Source organism: Punica granatum, chromosome 6, assembly GCF_007655135.1.
Source record: "Punica granatum isolate Tunisia-2019 chromosome 6, ASM765513v2, whole genome shotgun sequence".
Taxonomy (NCBI): Eukaryota; Viridiplantae; Streptophyta; class Magnoliopsida; order Myrtales; family Lythraceae; genus Punica; species Punica granatum.
In genome coordinates, this window is record NC_045132.1 from 2251906 (window position 1) to 2269776 (window position 17871).

The window sequence follows — 17871 nt, forward strand, 5'->3', positions numbered from 1 at the left end:
CTTGAGGTCATCCCATAAGCTCTTCGCGTCTGCGACATAAGCGACGGTAGGTTGTAACTCCTTCTCCATCATGTTAAATATCCATGCAATGATCGTGGAATTGTAGGCTTCCCGTCTTTCTTGCAGCCGATCGTCTTCCTTCGACTTCTGGAGCGTCCTTTCGATGCAATAATCATGAAATTGTTCATGCGTGGCCATCCTACGAACTACAACATCATCATCACTTACCTTAGCGTGGAAACACTGCATGATTTCCGAAACCTCATTAATACTTCATGTAAAAAGAGAGAGGCCCTTCAACTCAATGGAAAGGCACTTCTAACTTCGGAGGGACTGGTTTGGAACCTAAGGCCTTTTTTCTAGTGTACTATGGTATTCAGAAACTTAATAAGTCTCAATTAATCCGATACGAGTTGAGTTGGCTCTTTAATGGATAAAACTCTTCTAACGTGGATTTTTTCCATTCACAATACTTGAACTTGAAACTTTACTTAAGAAAATCAAGTGTTAAACAACTTGAACCAACTTATGTTGGTCTCCAACCCAAGACATATTGATTAAGAAAAATAGCGCTAAACCGCTCGAATCAGTTCATATTAACTAAATTTTTTTTCTTAGCAATTTCTAGAAGAGTGCTCTTACTTAGAAGTATTTAGGAGATGTTATCTACATATACAGGAAAATACTGGAAAAATAGAAGGATAATCTAGAGGAAGATGTTTCATTAAGATACAAAATAGATAAATATCTAAATATTACAATTAATACTAGTGTAGAATTACTTAGAAATATCTAGAAAATAAAACTTCAAATAAGATAATGATGAAGAAACGGGGCAACTTATGGCTGTAGAATTAACCGCCAATGTGATTTGATGCCATCTTGGAATGCAGATGGAAAGCATTTGCCATAGGGTGCAAGTAACAGTGTGCTCGAAAGTGATATAAATTGAAAAAGAAAGTGTAGCACACTAGCGCATGCCTCGCCTGTTAATCAAGAGGTTGCAGGTTCGATTTTCGTTGTGGGACTACCCTTGCCCTTGCCCCTTATATTAGCTATATTTATAATTTATAATTCATGATACTAGACTCATGTGCCTCCCTTATATAATCAAAAGTGAGATAGATTGTGGGTAAGGGTGAGTGCGAGAGTTTGTGCATTATATAAATAAATAAATAAAAATATATATATATATATATATATATTTGTCACAAGAGAGCTCCAATAGTCTAATATAATAAAATGAAAATTCGAAATATATATTAAAGGGGTATGAATAGACCCACAGCAAGAATTAAATCTGTAACTTGATAACACTCCCCTCAAGGGCGTCTGTATTAACCCGAGCCCGAGTTCCAGTGAAGGTGTCCCGAGAGAGTGGCTTCGTAAAGTTGTCTGCCAATTGGAGAGAGGAAGGAACATAACGTGTGAAGTTGGATCCTTAAGCTACTTTTTCTTGAATAAAGTGATAGTTGATCTAAACATGTTCAGTACGAGCATGGAGTACTGAGTTAGCCGTCAGATGAAGAGCTGAAACATTGTCAGAGAAAAGCAAAGAAGGCCGAGGCTGAGGGACTTCAATATCTCGTAGAATAAAAGAGATCCAGGAAAGTTCTATCGCTGCAGAGGCAAGAGCTCCATATTCATTTCCAGCAGTGGAACGAGCTATTCTTGGTTGTTTCTTGGCACACCAGGAAATGTTGTTTGCACGAAGAAAGGCACAATAGCCCGTTGTAGACCGTCTGGTCAACGTGCAACCAGCCTAATCAACATTCGCATATGCATACATGTCGAGAGAACTCCGAGCCAATATACGAAGACCAAGATGTAAAGTACCCCTGACATAACGGAGGATGCGCTTCACCATCTGATACTGAGTCTTCGTGGCAGCATGCATATGCTGAGAAACAACGGTGGCAGAGATGGAAAGGTCCAGCCAAGTCAGGGTAAGGTACTAGAGAGCACCCCACCAACAACTCTTCGAAAGTGGGACAGGTCATGAAACGGTTGATCACCATCACGGAGTGATGGAGGCTTACTAGTCATAGGAGTGGCAGTCAAATTACAATCTCTCGTAGAGGCTCGAGCACGAATATTGGAGGCATATTTCTTTTGAGAGAGCAATAATCCATCATCATCAGGAAAACCTCGACACCAGGAAAATAGTGAAACGGGCCAAGATCCTTCATGGGAAGAACTCGGTGAAGAGCAGAAATAAGATACTCCAAGGAAGTTGAGTCACCAGTAAGTATAATATATCAACGTAGAGTAGCAACAAAATGGTATGATTACCATTGATGGTAGATAAACACAGTTGTCAACAAGAAAGCTGTTAAATTTAGCGAACCATGCCCGAGGGGCTCGTTTGAGCCCATACAAGGCGTGCTTCAAACGGCAGAGATGACTAGGCCGAGAAGGATCACGATAGCCTGAAGGTTATTCCATATACATAAGCATATCAAGATCATAGTGTAAAAATGCAATTTTAATGTCTAACTGACGAATAGGCCATCCCAGAAAGTAGCAACTGAGAGAACAATTCCAATTATGCCCGGTTTCATGACAGGCTTAAATGTTTCAGGGAAATCAACCCTCTCCTCTTGATGAAAGCCCTCAGCCACGAGACGTGCCTTTAGACAATCTAGAGACCCATCAGCTCGAAGTTTTGTCTTGAAAACCCATTTACATCCCATGCACGACATTCATGGACAAAGTGCAATTCTGAAGTTCCTCACACATTGCAGCAGTGTAAAATCCAAAAAAAGTTTTTGCGATAAAAATCGATAAATGCAAAAGAATTTCTTCACATAGAAAGAGTACTCACAAAAATTAAAATTTCTATCGAATGTGTAAAAGTCCCGATAAAATGCGTAGTTCCACTGCCATTATGACCTGTAAAATAACTGAGAATATATTTTGGGGTGAGCTTGACACCTAGTGAATAATCACAACCTAAATTAGCGGATCATAGCACGAGTTTAGTAATATCATAGAAATATCGTTGAGACCTCCAAAATACAGATCGTTCCTATGCCCCTTCCTAGCTCCCAACCACAATGATGGCTCCACATTGGCAGCCCTTGCTCTAGACAGCCCTTTCCTACTACTTGGCTTACGACTGTCTAAGGGTGCCGCAAGACTCACCAACTTTTATCAATCTCAGTTACACGACTCAAACCTCACTCAGTTACAAATATCATAGTTGATCGTGAGAAAATGCATGCTTGATCCGTAAAACTAATATGGTCATGATGATTCAGTTTTAATAAACTAATTATAATCACGAGAAAAATACGAGTTTAGGAATAGGTTATTCATCTTAACAAGCCCCAAATGTTAAAACACCGAAACTGATCATTTTCTGTTGTTCTAAAATTTCCCTCCATTCTCGAACTCTCTGTTTGTGTTTTGGCCATGGAAGCGAAATGGCCAGAAGAATGTTAAGCGACAAATATAAAGGAAGATAAAGAGTGGCGGTGGAAACAAAGAATATAAAGTGGCTCGCGTGGAAGAAACTAAGAAAGACACAAATTAGGATTATGTCAGTAAGATCAAGGAAAAATGGACACAAAGAAAGTTAATTTCTTAATCTTATCTTTATAATCAAATAACCAAATAAAATTTATAATGATTATTCAGCAACCAAATACAGTGAAGATTGGAAAGATGGGAAAGTCCAGCCCAGCCCGGAGTGTTTAAGTGCTGAGGAAACAATTCTTGGTTCAATTAGAAAAGTCGGAAGAGCAAGATGAGCATACCGGGGATTTGGTTTTGCAGCACCAGCCTTAGAGCGAGTGACCATTGAATGAAAGGGTGCAGCAGAAGCAGGAGCAAGAGGAAGAAACCTCAAATTCAACCAAGGAGAGGCAGAGGTGCCCACTGCAGGAGCACGCGGCATACCAGCATGTCTGTTGTTCTGTGTAACACTAGTTTTGGAGCAAGTGCGCATAGGATGACAACTTAAAATTTCGCAAATAGAGGGACAGAGAGTTATATGACCTTTCTTGATGTGCTGCAATTGGGCGAGTAGGTCAAATTCTCCAGCTACGGAGCTTTGCTTGAAATGAGTTGTCAAAGCATTCCATACCTCAGCTGCTGTTTTGAGACCCGTTGCCTGGCCAAGCAGGTGCCCCGATAAAGTTCCGATGACCCAAGACTTCACAAGACGATCTGTACGAATCCATGAGACATAATCTGGATTCAATGTTGCTTTAGTGTTGTTTTCTGGTCTAATAGTCTCTGGTGGAACTGGAATTTCACCAGTGAGGAAGCTGAGGAGGTCCTGACTTTCAATCAGAGACATCACTTGTGTTTCCTACAAGAGAAAATTGTTATCGTCCAATTTGAGTGTGACAAAGTCTGCCACATTCAGAGAAGAAGGAAAGGGGAATTCCGTGCTGGCGTTGGTGGTGGCCACACCAAATGGATTGGCACCGGTGTTGGTGGTCTGATCGACACCTGAATTGTCCGACATCTGGTTTCATGAGTAAGATAAATGCAACTTAGATATGTATGATAAATGCAACAGAGATGAATGAGATAGACAGGCATGAGCCCCTTCCCCTAGCTCTGATACTGTCAAGAAAAATGAAACATAGATATGTTGAGAGAGAATGCAGAAGCTTGATTCATTATATTCTGATGTACATCCTTTATATACAAGTGCAAAAACAGAGACAATTACAAAAGCAATCTTAATTGTCTACTATAAGGGACTTCTAATATCTCGTGATATCTTGACTTTATCTCCAACATTATGGATTAGAATCTAATGGTTGTTGAGGGGGTCTGTATGTGCTTCAACACCCACCAGGTCCGAACCAAAGATTACTCAAGTAGCATTTGGGAGTTCTCCTAGAGTTAGAGTTGTTGGGAGAACATAATGAGTCGGCGCCTAGACGTAGATTGAAAAGAAGATCTAAAAAAATCTGAATGCAAGTGCCATTCAGCAAAATAGCATAATGATCAACACCAAACTCGTGCACCAGCATTCTCATATAAGGATAGAAGTGGATTATGGTCCGATTTAACTGGTGGCAGGCTTAAATGAAATACCAGCGAGGACAAGGCCGCTCTTCCAGTGTTCACTATGTTCATAAAGGCGAAATTGAAGTTGCCCCACATTTTCTGGTGTCATTTTGAACTTATGCAGCATGATATTGTGCCACGACCCTTTCATGTATGTCCTGAAATCTATAGTATCTTCTCGCCTAATTCCATTGGGGAGCCTGATGATATAGTTCACCGGGAGATAAAACCCACGAATTTTTGTGCCAATCTTGATACGAAGCACAATTTCATATTCAGTTTCTGGTGAGAGGTCGACTGTTTGGAACTTCCCCGATACATCCAACCAACAAATATCTTTCAGCTTGATGATTTCAACTGCCCTGCATCATCATTTTCACAGAAAACGATCATAATGTGAAAGGAAAAGCAAATAGTGGCAAAAGAAAAGGAAAGAACAAGCATGCCCGATACTCTGACATCTAGTGGAACGTGAAAACCAAAAATATTTGCTATGATGGTGAGTAGTTCTGATTAACATAGTAGACATATATTACTAGCAGCTTGTTTGTTAGATCATTAGATTGCTGGAGAAATCCTAAAAAGATATTGAGGATTTATATAGTGGCCTGAGGCGAAAAGCTGGTCATATTACAGTAAAAAGTACCTGTTAAGCTTGTCCGGTTTCCAACTCCAATGCTTGGGATCACTTCCAGATGTGATTTCGAGACCCCTTGCTAACATCATGAACATGTTCTTGTTTGATCCAACATCAACCATGTACTTCTGCAATAAAATTAACAGCTTAGAAGAACGTCGAAATAATAATAATAATAATAATAAAGTTACGTCCACTTATCCAAAAAAAAAAATTGAAAGATATGTCCAATAAACAACATCAAATTGGTACAGTCCACCTAAGTAACTACGCACCATGAATAACATTCTTACCTTGGTTTTCCTGTCTAATAGTACTCCTGTACTGCTTAGTTGCTCTACAATTGAGGATGGTTCGACCAAGGGATAAGCTCGCGACAAAATGGCCAAACAATTTGGTGGAGGCCTTTTTTGGGTTTTAGGCTTCTCCAATCGGTTTCGCGACTCCATCTCTTGATCTTCCATTTCTTTCCCTGGTGCTTGTTGTGGACATGAGTATTCACTGCATTATTAGGGCATAAAAAATAAATAGGCATATAATTAGGTCCCTGATTTGTCTTGCACATACAGGCATCGCTATTTTGTTTAAATTGAGGAAAATGAAATAACTCATGTCTCGAACATTAGGGATGAATAAAAAATTTTATGGACCAACTTACGGTTGTGGCTTAAAGGAGACGCCTCCTATGAGAATCCCACCCTTCCAGTGCTCACTGTGTTCATAAATGGAAAATGCCACTTCTCCCACATTTTGTGGTGACATTTTAAACTCACAAAGTGAGATTTCCAGCCACTGTTCTTCTTCATACAACCTTAGATCTATTGAATTTGCTCGCTTACTTCCGTCCGGCAACATGATCTTGAAATTCAACGGGACAATGTCACAATTCTCTTCCATCCTAACATTAAGGACAACTCCATACATAGTATTTGGTGAGAGATCCACTGTGGAGAACTTGCCCGAGATATCCAGCCAACACACACTTTCCAATTTGGCCACTTCAACGTTCCTATAATCATATATATGGTTAGTTCATATCCATGAATCCCATTAAATGATGATGAGATCGGATAGTAATATATATATATATATATATAGTTCCTACAATCGTGGTTAGATAGATAGTTAGTGTTTGTGTAGAAAGTACCTGTACCTATAATGCCAACTCCAGTGCCTAGGGTCATTACCGCCCATTATTGAGAGACCCCTTGCTAATACCGTCAATATATTCTTGTTTAGTTCGAAATTATACATGTACTTCTGCAGTAAACGAATTATGATGTAGAAGAGCTTAAAATATGATCACAGTTATAATAATTACAATAATCTAGATTAAAGCTTGATACAATTATCTTGAAACTTCTATGATTCCGTTATATATATCCTGTATGGATAGAAAGGAATGCTGGAGTCTTTCAACATGAAAAGACTATAGTGTCTTCTATTCTTAGTCGCATAATTCTAATAGTAAAAACGAGAGTTTTAACTCTGCCTAATTTAGAACACAAGATACTAGGGTCTGTGTATGCTCAAGTTTGGGTATTGTATAGGCTTTTTTTTTGCTGAATAAGTATTGTATAGGCTTCGTTTTGTATGAAGAGATCTTTTCTTAGTTCAGTGAGTTATCTGTACATTATTGGGTGAGTGGTTTGACCATCGTAATTAGTTTCTGAGGTCATGAATGAAAAATACCGCTCATCCAAAAAGAAAAAAAAAAATCTAGACTAAAGCTAAACCAGTAATTAATGTTTTGCAGAAACAATGGGGAAGAAGAAATTATCCCTAACACCGTGCATTGCATGAGAAACGCGATCCATGCTGCTTACGTGCAGTTACTATATTATTTGCTGCAATCAAAAGAGGAGAGCTTTGAGGAAAAAGAAAATAAATCGTTCACTGATTATACGTGTTCCTCGTTGGGGAATCAACATAAGTAGGAAGATAAGAGGTTTTCCAAGAAAGGAACCTTGCAAAATAATGGGGGAAAGTAAATTCTTGAACCTGATTAAAATGTATAAAATCTTGTTAATTACTGCATTAACAGTATCACTGACCCGATCTAAAACTCCGTGAGTGTCGATTTTCAAGAGCTATGTATGTCAAGAACATTATGTCAAACACATCAAGTATTTATAAAGTACCCGGAAAAGAATCAAAAGACGGCGTAGCATAACTGTACACGCTCTCACCCAGTAACCAAACTTTATAGTTTTAGCAATGACTATGTCAGAATTGCTAACATTCAATAAAACGGAAGGTCTACTTTGTTGGATTTTCAATAATATTCGGTGCAATCCAATTAAGATGCGACTGTATGAAGAGCATGCTTGCCTTTGTCGATTTGTCTAAAAGCACTCCTTTGGTGCTGAGATGATCTAGCAGTTTCTCTTTTGTGGATGCTTCAAGTCGCCCGCAGTCATCAGAGCGTTGCAGAATGGCCAGCAAATTCAGCGGCACTTTCCTTGTCCTATGATTTTCCGACACTGCCAGAATTTTTCCCTTTCTAGAGGGGTCTTCTCTACTCGAATCCATATTGTCCCGAGGTTTCGAGCATTCGTTCAATTCTCCACCCGTGGATCCTAACTTACTTCATCAAAATATAAAAAGAAATATCCTAATTAGTTAGTAACGCCAAGTTGCTTTCACATGAATAGCCAGAAAGAAAAGACAGAGGAAAAGGTCAGAGCAGGCGTCATTGGTTCTAAGGAGCATCGTCTCCACTATGCAACCAAGCCAAACTGGCGGCTTTCTTTCATCCATCGGAGTAAACGAAGCGGGAAATCCTATATTATTAAGGGAATGACTGATATTTGTCCCACTAATTTGGACAGCTTACGCGGGTCCTGCCGGAGTTGAAATTAAGGAACATGGTATTCAAAAGAATATGCTTGGACATTATTTATAGGCAATACCTTGGGCTTGGGAAGTCGAAAATCGACGGTTCAACATGCTTTTGCTTTTCTTCGCTTGAAAACCTGATGCGCAAAAGATATAATCACATGCATGAGATCTATATTACTGCGGACCATGCTTTTAATCAAAATGATTGCGTAGAATCCACGAACATACATGTTTTTGGAATGTAAAAATTTTTTAAAGTTGGATCAAATTTATCATCCTTTAATATCAGCTAAATGACCTTTTTCGATCCACGGGATTGCCATGGACAATCTTCCTAATAAAACAATTATTTCTGTTCTGTCGCGTGCATCCTGCTGGCTAGTGGGTGGGTTTTTCACAAGCGCAGCCACCATCCCCTCTTTTATTTGAGTATAAAATATCTACTTGAATTCATCACCAACTAAAGTATTGATCACCGATTTAAGTATGCTGTTTTCATTAATGCCCCTAGAGATGATCTAATTTTTTTCAATGAAACGTAAGGGTGCAATACTAACTTAGATAAATTTTCGCTTGGACAGTGAATTAATCATCATTTTTTTCAATGAAAATGTAAAGGTATAGTATTAGCCCGTGACTGAATCCAATTCTCGTTTCAGCAGCGATTCGGCTATAACTTTGAGACACTTTTAACGAATTCAAATCCTATATTGTAAGTAAAATTCATTACTTCAAATTAGCTAGTTACTTAAAACCTATTATATTGCAATCATACTTTTCTAACTAGAAATAATGAAAACTCACATTAAAAAAATTAGTGAGTGATAATGTTAATACCGTATGACATTGTATTTGGTATTTTTTTTTCTTTACTAAACTTAGTCTCGTGGAACCAGCGAGGGGTTTTGGGTTTCGGGATCCCCCACTCCTTCTTTTTAGATGAAAATTTAATATTTTACTAATTTTAGAAATAATATAATTGTAAGCAATTTTTTTTTGTGAGTTAGGAATGTCCTAATTCTTTTTACGACCAAATAAAAGGTTACGATCCCATTGTCTGGTTTGAGACATCCTTTCATGGATATTGATTTGATCTTAACTATGAGATACTTTTAATGAATTTAAACCCCAGCGAAGCCACCTAAATTTTTCGAATAAATTGATAAGTCGTGCATTCCAAGCCCATCAAGCAAAATCGGTGGTTTATTGATCAGGACCAGCTATGTATCTTTTTATTTGTATATTTTTAAATATAAAATTTTTATTTCAATTCATCACCGATTTAAGTGGTTTCTTTTTATTGTAATGTTATAAATATCCTAATTTTCTTTTCGGTGAAATGTAAGGTTACACCAACCTTTAGCTTGGGCAATAACTTGGTCATTGTCCATGAGATACTTTTAATGAATTTCAAAGTCCACTTAAAATTAGTGGGACTGTTCAAGGCCCCTATATATATATCTTAATTTTTATATTTTTGATAACTTTTAAGATATAAAACATTTATCTCAATTGGTTATGCCAATGGGGAGCATTCTCATATATGAGTTTTATACTGATTCTTATTTCGATTTTTTCTTTTAAATTTTATTTTTTTGCGTTTGTGTCCTTTTTATCTTCATTTCATATATTGTCAAAAAAGAGTCTTGTCTTTCTCCCACATTCATTACTGCTTTTCAAGATAAGATTAATATTAGAATCTTCAATTAAGTTTGTAACTTAATATTCAATTCTTTTTACTTGTCGAAAAAATAATTACAATATTACCAATGTTTCAGATTTATATGTTCATTATATTATTATAATATAGTTCATCTTTGCAACACTACAATACACCTCATATATTTTTTGCTCTCTTATTGTTAAGTATAAAAAAACTCCTCATAACACTTGAGTATATCCTAACCTGATACTATGTGTCAAAATGTTATCTGAATAAAATAAAGGAATTTTTACCCCATATATCCCATGGTTTAACCGTTTTTTTCAAATCTATCATATGTTTTAAAAATTGTCCAAAATATTCTATGGTTTACATTTTTCTCCAAATCTATCCCGTCGTTATATTTTCTATTAATGAAACGTTAGTAGGCTTCAAATCTATCCCATGGTTTTAATTTTTTCTCAAATCTATCATATGATTTTAATTTTTTTTTTCAAATCTATCCCATGATTTTAAGTTTTTTCTCAAATCTATCCCGGATAAAAAGGGTCACAGTGGCAAGACCATTAAGCATTGACGGAGATATAATGGCGAGATAGATTTGGAGAAAAATGTAAACCATGGGATATATTGGATAATTTTTAAAGCATATGATAGATTTGAAAAAAAAAAGTTAAACCATGGAATATATGACGTAATTTCCCCTAAAATAAAATACATCCCAATGAGGACAAGTACCAATAGTAAAATATCAAAAATATGAAATAATTAATGCAAACAAATTAGTTAGAATTATATGTTAATAATTGTCTATGTAATATAAGTAAATATGTTATAGTTATACATTTATAGAACATGATCTAATATCTCCAATTTTATAAAACTAATTTAACGTCTAGCTAGCATATATATATATATATATATAATTATCTGCCTTCCATGGAAATACTAGTTATTCAATATTGTTAAAATTTTATATGAACTTTTTATAATTTTCTTATCATCATATCATTTAATTAAAATTTTCATTTCTTTTTCCTCCACATTGATGTGCTTTTAATTAAAACAAATTCTGAATTTACATGTTCCATCAATTTTAAAATAAATCACATGATATTAATTTATCAATAGTTTAATTACTTTTAACACTAACGATATTCTTTCTCACACTTTGATCATATAAGAAAATATTGTTACTCGAAAAACTTTTTATAAGCTCGCGGCTTCACGAAGCCCAGTATATCTTAAAGGACATTGTCGGTCTTAATAAGGCAAAAGAAAAATAGTGACAAAAGTTACCTACCTGGGAGGATAAGAAAATAAGAGTTTATTTGGGAGTGCAATGAGAAATTTCGTAATCACTTTTTCTTATAATTTTAAGCAGATTTGGTGTTTGGCGAGAGTTTTTGCAGTCATGATTTGGGTCGATATTGCGATTGCAAACATAATTTCCTCAAGCAGGTTAATAGGTGCTTATGAATTTTGCTTATGCTTAGTCTGTTTCAAGTATTAATAGTCGCATTTTTTACTTTTAGTAGTTTTAAATTAGTTTTCTTCAAACATTTTAACTTATTCTGAAATTAATACTTATTTTTTAGTAATTTTATTTCAGTATTTCTCCATTAGCAGCAACACTCTCAAACCAAGCCTAAACCCACTAGCCACCTCAACTTCCAAATATATACAGCCTTATATGTGTATGTATATGTATATGTAATGTATATGTATTAAATTAGATTAGACCGATTAGATATATGTAGCATGCAAACGAATAATAATCCTAATTAAATATTAGGATCTGGGAATTAATGTATAATTATAATATTATATATAATGCTTAACTATCAAACTTCTAATCTCTATATATGTCTAAAACCAATTCCGATTCTTCTGTGTCCTATAGAAATTACCATAGGCATGTATAATTTTCACTGTAGATTAAGAGTTCCATGCAGAAGACTTACCGTGGGGCAGGTGAATGATATGACTTTTTGCTGGTAGGTTGAATTGCACAGCAAAAAATAATCCTGCATAAGTTGTAGAAATTATGTTGGATACGAAAGATTGTTATCCTTAGGTAGAGGTTACAATACAGTAATCCAAGAAAACAAGAAAGACTAATAGAAATGTCATGTTGTTTATGAAATATTCGTCCGAATACGCCTGAAAATGCATGATCAAGCCTCTCCCTTAAAATCCACGTGACGGGATGAAATGTATTATAAGAAAATGAAATTCAGGCAAGAAAAGCTGTTGCATGTTCTTATATTAGGATAGTGGATTTTGGTTCCGTTCCAGGACTGGGTTAATACCAGCGAGAAGTTGTGATAGTCACAGTCGTCTGCTTTAAAAATTTAACATTGTTACAAACAGTATATATTAGCACTTGTATGATAATTCAACACAGAATAAAAACACAATGAAAGCAAATTAGCTTGTATAATGAAACAAAATAAGAGCTAAAGGAAAACAGATGGCATACCATGCATGTTTCTTCCCTTTGTTGGCTTTAGTTGTACGTGGCTTCTCCTTCGGCCTTTTTGTCGGACGGTTTGGTAAGGGAGAGTTCTTTATGGATGACTGCATGCTGATGTTGCGACTTGATTATCTGGCATTAAAAGAAAAAAAGAAAAGAAAGTCAAATTACATTTCAGTTTTTTAACCAGGGAAGTCCATGAATCTAATAAATAAAAATGAAAAGCTGAATAAATGAGGCACAAATAGCCTTCTAGCCAGAGTTAATAAGTCTGGCGGACCTATTGTGTCTTAGATGAAAGCAAATGCTATTGCAGTGCATCCCTTTCACATTTTTATTTTTATTTTTATCTTAAGAGTAAGTTTGTGCAGCCCCTAATAACAAATAGGGAATTAAGAGGCGTAAAAATTAACCCCACTTCATTCAAACGACAATAACTAACTATTAGATTTGTTTGGTTCAATGTGATGGAATGGTATGAATTTAATTGAATGAAATGTAATAGTATTGGGAGAAAGATGATGATTTGTTGTTGTCGGGGTTGCTATCCTTAGAATTGTAACTGATGCTATTGGTTTTGCCAACCACAACCCTGTAACGTACTGATGCTACGGATACATTTTGTAACCGGGTATTCCCAGAGACCATGGTTTAAGTGCTATATTTTGCGAGCGATGTGTTTTCAAGCTGTGAATTGGAAAAGAGAAGGGTGGGCGCTTATGAATGCAGTTAAAGCAATATACAATTTCCATTACTCGATTAACTTATAAATATACTGAAATTTGAAAAACGAAAACAAAAGCTAGCGTGCACATGGCGAGAATTAATGCACACGGAGCAGTAATAATTAGAAGGAAGATAGTCGAATATCACAAAAGACAGACAAAAGTTTTGTATTTGGGCATTTAGAATTAAGGAATCCATCTAAGCAAACTTAGTGATTGGTTATGAGTAAGAAGATATGGAATTAACTATATTTGTTTGAACAGTAAAATAATTTTACAAAAGGAAGAGAAAAGAAAAAAAGACAATGATGAATAATATTAAAGATTATTAAAGGAAGATAAGAATTAATTAGTTAACTTTGTTTGAATTGTAAAATCATTTACCAAACGAAGGAGAAAAAGAAAAGGGCGGAAAAAAAAGGAAGGCATAAAAATATTAAAGAGTCTCCAGGCAATGTGACTTGAACCCAGGAGAATCATAAGGGTGAACGATGGGTCACTTACCAGCGGAGCTAAATGCAAATAGACGATATCTGTTTGGTCAAGTTAATATATCTACTCAAACAATTTTAAAAAGAAAAAAAAAAGAAGCCGGTGTACACGTGGGATGATATAAGGCACACGGACCAATAATACTTATATGTGGTAACACTAGTCTTATCCTCGCCAGCTGCGCTGACATTTGCTTTTCCAGTTTGTGATTAAGATTTTGTGAAATGAATTTGTAAAGATTTATGGAATGCAAATTGAACAACTACAACCAAATCTCCAGGTGCTTTGCTGGGAATGTTTTATATTACAAAACTCTAAAAGCAGAAACTCAACTAACATGTTATAATTCATACAAAACTTTTAAACTACAAAATGGATAAAGATGAAATTCTTAGTTCAATATGAGATTAATTATTCGCTTAACTTGATATATAGTTTATGTAATTGTATTGCTTGCGTGAAAATAAATTCATGAGAAACTGCAATTTTATTTCCACACAGCAAGAAGAAGAAAAAATTTCCTTTTGATGAAAAAGTTGGGATAATTTTGAATTAATGCGTCGTGTTTGAGAAGGGGGGAATTTAAGAGGTGCTAATTGCTAAATTCATCATTTTTCCACCCAAAATTAAAATTTATCATTTATTATTCATGTATTACATTAAAGTAGGGAAGGTGAAAAGATGGTGAAATATAAGCTGAGTAAATGCTTGAAAATTATATGTGAAAAGCTCTCATAGCACCATTATATGAGAAAATGGTGGCTTCTCTTGCACGAAAGGATTGAAGCCTGACAGTTTATATAAGTGCTTTCGAGCTGGCTTTAAGGTCTCAGTGGATCTATGTTGCTCCTCATACTGGGCTAATCCTTATTTGGGCCTTCAAGCCTAACATTTTTGGGTCTACGTGCCTCTCTCTTTATGTAGCCCATGCGTGATGGTCTATTAAGAGCAACACTTACGAATAATAATAATAATAATAATAATAATAATAATAATAATAATGTTATAATGTGATTTCCAGTTTTTCTTCTTCGACGATATCACGAGAAAATTGCACCTTTTAACACGACTCCAAAATTCTACGGCAAATAATGTTGTCTCTCTTATTTTTAATATCCATAGTTCTTTCTCAATTTAGAAACCTTTTGAATTTTTTTTTTCGATCACAAAAAAAAACCATGAACTCAGTACAATGAAATAAAAATTCTAGATGTCTAATAAAAGAGTATAAGAAATCTCGCAGTGAGAATCGATCTGCAATTTCTTGATTGACAGATTCTTTCTCAAATTTTCTGGATATTGTCAGTTGTGATAGTATGTGTTCTGATCGCAAGAAGATATCAGTCATACTCTGGTAAGTAAAGGAACATTGGATAAATAAATTACCTGCGTTACCATAATCTATGCAATACCCACTAAACGTGGATAAAAATGTTGAGAGTGAAAAGAAGAGATTTTGAGCCCATAAAAGCCCAATGAATATTTAATTGAAAGATAGTAAAATGATGTGTTTTTCAGGTTTTTTTTTATATGCTCCCTAATATTCGGAAGCTTAATAAGTTATCGACTAATTTGGTCGAGCAATGTTAGAACCACTAAGAGGGTAAAGCTCTCTTAGCGTAGATTTTCTCTATTCAGAAGACTCGAACCCGAGACATTATTTAAGGAGAACAAGCATCGAAATGTTTCAACCAATTCCCGTTGGGAATACGAAATATTTTACATCCATGGCGTAAGAATATGGGTTTAGAAGGCTCGAGTCTCCTCCTAAGCTACTTGCACTCAATTCCCTGAAGGCCATGTACTTTTTCCGAAGTCGAGATGAATTCGGCTTGAGCTGGATGCTATATGAGTCAAGTCTGAGCACAAACATACTAAAGTCAAAATGGGTATTTTAGGTTGTCTAACATCTTGTAACTTCGTATGCGCCAAGTTATCCCTTATATGTTTACCAATAAAAAATAATAATAATAATAATAATAAAATAAACAGAGAGAGAGAGAGAGAGAGAGAGAGTTGGACCTGATTGATCAATTCAAAATTTAGACAACCCATCTTTCTCACATTTGGACGGTATATGGATTCAAGGCACTTTTGTGCCGCTTTAATTTCAAGACAAATCAGGCACAATTTCAGACGGGTGAAATGAAGTCGCATTTGAGCTCCTGGGGTTATGAAGCCGAGCGAGCTGGAGCCCGACTCCGTGGGCGAGATCAAGTTCAAGGGCCTAACTTGAGTTTCAAGATCTTGAGGTCAGCAACTTTATCATACTCTAACGATGTTCTTATTGATTCAGGGTAAAGTATGCTCATTGAGGTCTGAGATGTTTGAAAACAAAAGTAAAAAAATGGACACTGAAAAAAGATAGAAGAAATTATGTACCACGAAATGGGGGGAAAAAAAAAACAAAGGGAAGCTTTCAGGCATGGATTAAATTCACAGTTCGGGTATGTGTATATTCGATTACCAGGAAGAAGAATTGAAATGGGGAAAGATACATTAAAGGACACAGGTGATAAAAAAGAGACGGACCCGACAACTCTGAAAGTTATGTAAGAAACAGAGCGCAAATTTTAAAGGTACCTCTTAAGGAAAACTAGAGTACATGCCCATTTTTCAGTTATAAAAGAGGTCGAAAGGCTTAGTACAATAAAATAAAATTTTAATAACTAATGAAGGAACACCGGTAGTCTTATCAAGTATCGAATTTATACCATCTTGTTTACAAGATAAAAACGTGCGCTACTGTGTTACCCCCTCTTTTGATAGTATATAAGAGGATCCTGAACACCCATCCTCATGTAGTGTGTAATGCGGAGCCAATTAGACGCACAATCAACATGATGGATTAGACTTGCGATGTTAAGGAATGGGCTTAACCCATATGAAGCGAAGTTTCTTTTACTGTATTCATGTGGAATTGGATTCCACGTCTCCAAAAGACTGTAAAAACATCTCGTAAATAAGATCTTGTGACTCTCTTAGCACGGGACCATCCTAACATGCCAATATCGGGTTCTCAACAAGAAGTTCCACTAATGAGAGTTGAACCAACAATCTTGCCACTGCCCCAAACCCCCATTATATATATGCTTCGGCCTGATTTAATGTGCATGGTAGTCTCTGGTGCGGGAACCAAGCTTGTTTTGTTACCCAGTTCAGTAATTACGACATTCACGGGGATTGTTTAAAAAAGAGAGAAAATCAAAGACGTTAGCAAAGCCAGAAGAGCTCTTTCAGCTTCAGAGCGGAGGGTGTCAAGAATCAGAATTGAAGCGGAAAAGATCTCTTGATTCATTCACTCAATCGGTATGTATACACGCAGGTCCGTAAAGATAAAAGGAAAGCAATATCTACTGCTAAAACTAGAGCGTCCTAAGTAAAGCATGTAAAGATATGTACATAAGTTACAATGAAAAATAAATATTTCCATAACAGAGGGAAGAAGAGCCCAACATGCCAGCCTCAGCATGGAAGAGAGGACAAGAAAGAATGCTTACTTGCAGCTGATATGGCTTGAAGGTGGAAGGTGGCCGGCTGCTGCCATCCCTTAAACTCATTTGCAGAGGCAGTCGCTGCAGGGAGCCGATCAAGCCGATCCGGCAGGTTACTTAATTTGATTCAGCAGAATCGGGAGGTTACATTAATGTCTGGTGCATGGCTATATATATAGAGGAAGGAAACTCTGACATCCCTGAGCTGACGAACACAGCCGATAGTTTAAAAAGACCTGTTGGTCATACAGAAAATACAAATTTCTCTACTCAGAATATTATATATGATCTCTCTTCACAATAATATGATTCAGAAGAACTAATAAACTCATTACAATTAGACTAAAATTACAGAATATTATTTTCTCACGTTGTTTTTCTATTTGTTGCTATCTCTCTGTTTTTTTTTTTCGGTAGGCTTGTTGCCATCTAATTGGATTTTCTTTTTTCACATCAAGTGTCGGAAGACTCACTGAAAATTTTAAGTGGAGCTCCATTGGGCATTATGATGATAA

The 17871-nt window shown here is 36.0% G+C and overlaps 1 protein-coding gene across 6 annotated transcripts; it reads right to left on the reverse strand.

The window, feature by feature from the left end:
* Positions 1 to 1465: 1465 nt before the first annotated feature.
* Positions 1466 to 17585, reverse strand: LOC116210202. Of its 6 annotated transcripts, none has more exons than XR_004157432.1 (11): positions 17363 to 17585; positions 12652 to 12777; positions 12134 to 12196; positions 8578 to 8640; positions 7997 to 8252; positions 6813 to 6925; positions 6324 to 6674; positions 5959 to 6166; positions 5675 to 5793; positions 4000 to 5390; positions 1466 to 3908 (listed from the first exon to the last, which is right to left on the reverse strand). XR_004157432.1 is itself a non-coding variant. In XM_031544034.1 (10 exons), exons 2-10 carry the CDS (start codon positions 12753 to 12755, stop codon positions 5027 to 5029), a joined length of 1635 nt encoding a protein of 544 aa, XP_031399894.1. In that variant the 5' UTR covers positions 12756 to 12777; positions 17363 to 17585; the 3' UTR covers positions 1466 to 5026. The 6 variants fall into 6 exon arrangements, 3 of the variants coding, with proteins under 3 accessions (XP_031399894.1, XP_031399892.1, XP_031399895.1); XR_004157431.1 differs by having other exon boundaries at positions 1466 to 3916; XR_004157430.1 differs by having other exon boundaries at positions 1466 to 2903; positions 3759 to 5390.
* Between the last annotated feature and the right edge of the window lie 286 nt (positions 17586 to 17871).